We start from the raw sequence: 6,998 nt of genomic DNA, 5'->3' as shown, positions 1-6,998 counted from the left end.
TATGCGCACATTTATATATACAATTACATACACATACACATTTACACAACACACAGACACACACATGCACATTTACAACAAATTTACACAAATGCACATACACACGCACACATTTGAACACACACTTAGATACGCATTTACATACACGCTTTCTATACAAATACATATATATATATACAGACATGCACACTTACACACAGGAGGTGGGGTGTAGGGGTGGGTGGGGAGAGATCTAACAGAGTTCTCCGGTCATGAAGACCTGAGTAAACCCAATCCCCGCCAGCAGCTGGCTCCGCTGAGCCTGTCCGGAGACCTCGCCTTCTCTCACTGCCAAACTTCCCTAATTCTTTCACACTTCATCCTGGTCCGGGGTTGATGCTCAGTCTGTCACAGTAACCAGTTCCCTGGTTTAGATTAGATTAGATTAGATTACAGTGTAGAAACAGGCCCTTCGGCCCAACAAGTCCACACCGACCCGCCGAAGCGAAACCCACCCATACCCCTACATTTTACCCTGGTTCATCCGGTTACAATTTAAAATTGCGCGTAAGGTTACCATCAGTGTAAATTTATATATATTATATATATATATATGTATATAAACTTCTTACAATGTATTACATCGCTGTCATTACAGGCCGGGATCATGTGGGTTACAATTTGTGATTAAACCGGCGACTCTATCCACAGAACCTATGGACTGGCTCCCTCGGTGTGTTTTGTTCAAAGATTCCCCATTCATCCGACACAATGAGAGATTCACATCAACAGGGGCAGATGAGGCTTTGGACCCTCTCTCTCACTCGAAGAACATTCTCTCCCTCCAACTTTCTCTCCAATATAGACTCTCTCTACAATGGAAAAGTAAACCTCTCTCTGCAATAGAAAGAGTCTCTACCACAGAAAGATGTTCTCTCTTCACTGGGACTCTCATGCAGCACAAATCCCTCCTTTGCATGATGCTCGATGACGTCGTCCGCTTCAAGCAGTGACATGGTGCGAGGGAGCTCAGACCTGAGTTTAGAAAGATTAAGAGAGCGAGCTGAATGGAGATCGGAGAGAGACACAGAGAAACAGGGAGAGAGAGGGAGTAAGAAAGATCGGGGGAGTGGAGAGAGTTCAGACAGGGAGTGAGAAATCAGAGGGAGTGAAAAAAAAGTACAGGGAAGGAGACCAGAGTGAGAGACAGAGAACAGATAGAGGGAGAGAGGGAGATCAGACAGCAAGTGAGAAATCAGAGGGTGTGAGATCTGGTTGGGGGTGTGGAGAACAGGGGAAGAGAGAGAGATCAGAGGGAGAGAGAGGGAGCTGATGAATCAGATAGAGTGAGAGAGGGAGATTAGAGAATGAGAAATATCAGAGTTAGATCAGAGGGAGTGAGAAATCAATAAGAGTGAGACAGATCAGTGAGAGAGGGAATGAACTAAAGAGTAGCAGACAGAAGTAAAAACGGAAGGGGTCAGAAAGTTGAGAGAGCAAAGGTCAGAGAAAGTGAAAATAAGGCTTGAGATAAAGGGATGGGTCTATGAGTTTAGAAATAAATTAGGAGAGGCCAGAGGAAATTGATGGGAGAAATATAGAGAGTAAATTCAGAGACGGCGAGAGATGGAAAAGAAAGGCTGGAGGGTGGAAGTGACCAGAGGAAGGGTGTAAGCAGAATTTCTTGGCCCCAGCTGCTTCACCCACATCCCCCCTCACCCACCACCAGCAGACTGCTGAATGAGATTTAAGGAAAACAAGATTGGGAAAGGTGTTCAGGATGGCTGATCTTAACTTTGAGGAATTGTTTTTCTTGTTTAATCAAACCAACCAGTCGCTGGAGAATTTCTTGAAATATATCATTCCTGATGGCACCGAAGTACGTAGCGATGGATTTAAAGTCACCAGGATCTTGATTTCCATTGTCTACTTCATCGTTTGTGTTTTGGGTCTGGTGGGTAATCTCCTGGTCCTCTGTCTTCTCCAGTCCAAGTATGCGAAGAAAAAGTCCACCATGACCATCCTGGTGATGGGCCTGGCAGTTACTGATTTCCAATTTGTGCTGACATTGCCTTTCTGGGCAGTGGACACTGCCCTGGACTTCAGTTGGCCTTTTGGCAACATCATGTGTAAGTTGGTCTCTTCAGTGACTGTGATGAACATGTATGCCAGTGTTTTTTTCCTCACTGTCATGAGCATCACCAGGTACTGCTCAGTGGCCCAATCCCTAAAGATGAAGACACACTCATCTGGATACTCTGACAAGTTCCTCTGCATCTCTATCTGGGTAGTAGCCTGTATTGCGACCCTTCCCCATGCAATTTATTCCACCACTGTTGCAGTGGTTGACGAAGAGCTGTGCATTGTCAAGTTTCCAGATCTTCACAATGATCCCCAGTTTTGGTTGGGGCTCTATCAGCTCTCAAAGGTCTTGGTTGGTTTTATCTTACCTCTGATCATCATCTCCGTGTGCTATATCCTGTTGCTCCGCTTTGTAAACAGGAAGAAAATGAGTTGCAACAACCCAAAGAGAACATCCAAGGTCACCCGGTCCGTCACCATCGTGGTGCTCTCCTTCTTCATCTGCTGGCTGCCTAACCAAGCCCTCACTGTTTGGAGTGCCTTCATCAAGTTGAACGTGGTCGAATTTACAGGCGCCTTTTACACCACCCAGGCATACATCTTCCCCGTCTCCATCTGCCTCGCTCACAGTAATAGCTGCCTCAATCCCATCCTGTATTGTTTGATGAGAAGGGAGTTTCGGGCAGCGCTGAGAGAGTTACTCCTGAAAGTGACCCCCATCAGGCAGATCCGACCTCTGATCCCGAGTCTGGCATCCAGCAAGAGACAGGTGCCAGTCATCATCGCTATGTCAAAGTAAGGCACAGATTGGATCTGACTGTGCTCCCTCATCATTGACTGATTAATTGTGATCTTCACGCTCTGTCTAAGTTTCCCAGCATGCAACTTGATCTGATCATCTCTCTTTCTCTCTCATCTAATTATCTAAATGTGACTTACTCAGTATCTGTTACAGTTTTAGGTAGGAGTCTAATGATCAGTGTGCATAAGTTTTAGTTCTCAATTGAAAGATGTTTAATGTAAACTTTCCATTTTTATCTGAACTGCATTTTAGTGATGTTAGGAAAATCAGTCATGCTTACAATCGAACAGCTTTTCTTTCCCTATTGCATCTTAGGGTTTCTGTAGTTGCACAAAATGGATACATTCTGGCTCAGAATTTGTGAAACTGTAGTGTTTGTCTGTGAAATTGACAGTAGCTTTTTTGGTGCCTGGATATAGAGTTAAACAGAGAAATCCAGGAGTCACTTCCTGCTCCTCCACAGGGTCCACCACAACTTACCATACATGGCAATCTTTAGAAATCACTGAAATAATAAGAGCTTCTCCTTTTACATTGGAAGTTAGCCTTACTGATAAAATATAATTTTTTGTTCATGGAATGCCCTGCCAGTAGCAGTGATGGACTCTCCCTCTTTATGGGCATTTAAACGGGCATTGGATAGGCATATGGAGGATAGTGGGCTAGTGTAGGTTAGGTGGGCTTGGATTGGTGCAACACCGAGGCCAAAGGGCCTGTACTGCGCTGTATTGTTCTATGTTCTATAATTGAGTGTTTAATAGCATGCTTCATAACTACTTATTTATTATCTCTCTGGCCCTTAAAAGTAATATAAGCATATAATATCATTTTCTTCCATTCTGATATAAAAAAATCCACTGGCTTTTAATGTAATAAAAGCATTATATATTTTATAATATTTCATAATGATATGATATTTAATGTGTATGGTCCAATCGTTATTTCATCTCTGTGAAGTTGATATGAACCAAAAAAAAACAAAGGTTAATATATGCCTTTTACTTTCAGGGTTGCTTTCTGTAAGTATTCTTTAATCTGATTGGTGGTTTGGCTCGATCTCTGTAAGCAGATTTTCTCAAAGTTAATAGTCAACAGTGAGCACTGTTCTTCACCACTGACTACAAAATCCACGCCGATTTTAAATATTTAAATATTTAAATTTTATTGTCATGTGTACACAAGTACAGAAGTACAGGAGTACAGTGAAAGGTATATAATGTCGCTACACATGGCACCATCTTACATACAATGGTCCCTAGGTTCGTAAAGCTTAGGTACAATGTAGTAATAGAAAAAAATAGCAAAATTAGAAAGTTAAGCGTTACAGACCACTGACTTGGAAATATATCATTGTTCCTTCTCTATCACTGGGTCAAAATCCTAGAATTCCTTCTCGAAGGTCATTGTTGGGGTGGGACCCAGAGAGATAGTGACGAAGGAGATTAATCTGAGATTGGTACAGTTGGGAAAAGGAGCAAGTCAGACAGTCAGGGCAGGCAGGAACAAAACAGAGAACAAGATAGGAATGATAAATTAAACTGCATTTATTTCAATGCAAGGGGCCTAACAGGGATGGCAGATGAACTCAGGGTGTGGTGAGGATCATGGGACTGGGATATCATAGCAATTATAGAGATGTGGCTCAGGGATGGACAAGACTAGCAGCTTAATGTTCCAGAATACAACTGTGAAAGGAAAGATAGAAAGGAGGGCAAGAGAAGAGGTGGAGTGGTGTTTTTGATCAGGGATAGCATTACAGCTGTACTGAGGGAGAATGTTCCTGGGAATACGTTCAGAGAAGGTATTTGAGTAGATCTGAGAAATAAAGAGTCGTGAGTTCATGGAATGCCCTGCCAGTAGCAGTGATGGACTCTCCCTCTTTATGGGCATTTAAACGGGCATTGGATAGGCATATCGAGGATAGGGGGCTAGTGTAGGTTAGGTGGGCTTGAATCGGCGCAACATCGAGGGCCAAAGGGTCTGTACTGCGCTGTATTTTTCTATGTTCTATGTTCTATGTTAGATGCTCACCTTATTGGGATTGTACAATTGACCCACACCCCCAGTAATCAGCAGGAAATTGTGAAACAAATCTGTGAGGAGATCTCAGTTATCTGTAGGGGATTTTAATTTTCCAAATATAAACTGGGACTGCCATTGTGTTAAGGATTTAGATGGAAATGAATTTGTTAAGTGTGTACAAGAAAATGTTCTGATTCTGTACGTGGATGAAGGTGCAAAACTTGACCTACTCTTGGGAAATAAGGCAGGTCAGGTAACTGAGGTGTCAATGGGGGAACACATTGGGGACAGCGACAATACTTCTATTAGTTTTAAAATAGTGATGGAAAAGGATAGACCGGATCCAAAAGTTAAAATTCTAAATTGGAGGAAAACCAATTTTGATGGTATTAGGCAAAAACTTTCAAAAGTTGATTGACGGCAGATATTCACAGATAAAGGGATGACTGGAAATTGGGAAGCCTTCAAAAATGAGATAACGAGAGTCCAGAGACTGTATCATTGAATCATAGAATCCTGACAGTGTGGAAACAGGCCCTTCGCCCCAACAAGTCCACACTGATCCTCCGAAGAGTAACCCACCCAGACCTATTATCCCCTAACCTATTATCCTATGTCTACTCCTGAACAATGCACCTAACCTACACATTCCTGAACACTAAGGGCAATTTAGTATGGCCAATTCACCTAACTTGTACATCTTTGGATCTGTTCCTGTAACGGCGAAAGGCAAGGCTGGCAGGTGTAGGGAATGCCTAATGTTGAGAGAAATTGAGATTTTTGTCAAGAAAAAGAAGGAAGCATATGTCAGGTATAGATAGCAGAGATTGAGTGAATTCTTAGATGATCATAAAGGCAGTAGAAGTATACTTAAGAGGAAAATCAGGAGGGCAAAAAGGGGACATAAGATAGCTTTGGCAAATAGAATTAAGGAGAATCCAAAGGGATTTTGTAAATACATTAAGGACAAAAGGGTAACTAGGGAGACAATTGGGCCCCTCAAAGATCTGCAAGGCGCCTATGTGTAGAACCACAGGAGATGGGGGAGATACTAAATGAGTATTTTGCATCAGTATTTACTGTGGAGAATGACATGGAAAATATATAATGTAGGGAAATAGATGGTGACATCTTGAAAAATGTCCATATTACAGAGGAGGAAGTGCTGGATGTCCTAAAACCCATCAAGGTGGGTAAATCCACAGGACCTGATGAGGTGTACCCTAGAACTCTGTGGGAAGCTAGGGAAAGTGATTGCTGGGCCCCTTGCTGAGATATTTGTATCATCGATAGTCACAGGTGAGGTGCCGGAAGACTGGAGTTTGGCTAACGCGGTGCCACTGTTTAAGAAGGGTGGTAAGGACAAGCTAGGGAGCTATAGACCAGTGAGCCCGACGTTGGTGGTGGGCAAGGTTGTTGGAGGGAATCCTGAGGGACAGGATGTACATGTATTTGGGAAGGTAAGGACTGATTAGTGATAGTCAGACGGCTTTGTGCATGGGAAATCATGTCTCACTAACTTCATTGCGTTTTGGAAGAAGTAACAAAGAAGATTGATTAAGGCAGAGCGGTGGATGCGACCTATATGGACATCAGTAAGGCATTCGACAAGGTTCCCCATGGTAGACTGGTTAGCAAGGTTAGACGTCATGGAATACAGGGAGAACTAGCTATTTGGATACAGAACTGGTTTGAAGGTAGAAGACAGAGGGTGGTGGTGGAGGGTTGCCTTTCAAACTGGAGGCCTGTGACCAGTGGAGTGCTGGGTACATTATGTTTCGTCATTAATGTAAATGATTTGAATGTGAACATAGGAGGTATAGTTCATAAGTTTGCATATGACACCAAAATTGAAGGTGTGGGGAACAGCGAAGAAGGCTACCTCAGAGTACAACAGGATCTTGATCAGATGCGCCAATGGGGTGAGGAGTGGCAGATGGAGTTTAATTTAGATAAAGGTGCTGCATTTTGGAAAGGCAAATCAGGGCAGGATATATACACTTAGTGGTAAGGTCCTGGGGAGTGTTGCTGAACAAAGAGACCTTGGAGTGCAATTCCTTGAAAGTCACAGGAAGATAGGATAGTGAAGAAAGCATTTGGTATGCGTTCCTTT

General features: G+C 43.0%; 1 protein-coding gene across 1 annotated transcript; it reads left to right on the top strand.

Moving 5' to 3' along the window:
• Positions 1-1,305: 1,305 nt before the first annotated feature.
• Positions 1,306-3,503, top strand: LOC122565079 (relaxin-3 receptor 1-like). The gene has a single exon (XM_043720714.1). It carries the CDS (start codon positions 1,760-1,762, stop codon positions 2,858-2,860), a length of 1,101 nt encoding a protein of 366 aa, XP_043576649.1. The 5' UTR covers positions 1,306-1,759; the 3' UTR covers positions 2,861-3,503.
• The last annotated feature ends 3,495 nt before the right edge of the window (positions 3,504-6,998 follow it).

The sequence above is a fragment of the Chiloscyllium plagiosum genome, chromosome 31 (assembly GCF_004010195.1).
Source record: "Chiloscyllium plagiosum isolate BGI_BamShark_2017 chromosome 31, ASM401019v2, whole genome shotgun sequence".
NCBI lineage: Eukaryota > Metazoa > Chordata > Chondrichthyes > Orectolobiformes > Hemiscylliidae > Chiloscyllium > Chiloscyllium plagiosum.
This window is presented reverse-complemented; position numbering and strand designations above follow the sequence as displayed.

What these genes read in the sequence shown, in the direction of transcription:
- LOC122565079 (XM_043720714.1), top strand. Translation starts at nt 1,760, where the DNA reads ATGGCTGATCTTAACTTTGAGGAATTGTTTTTCTTGTTTAATCAAACC.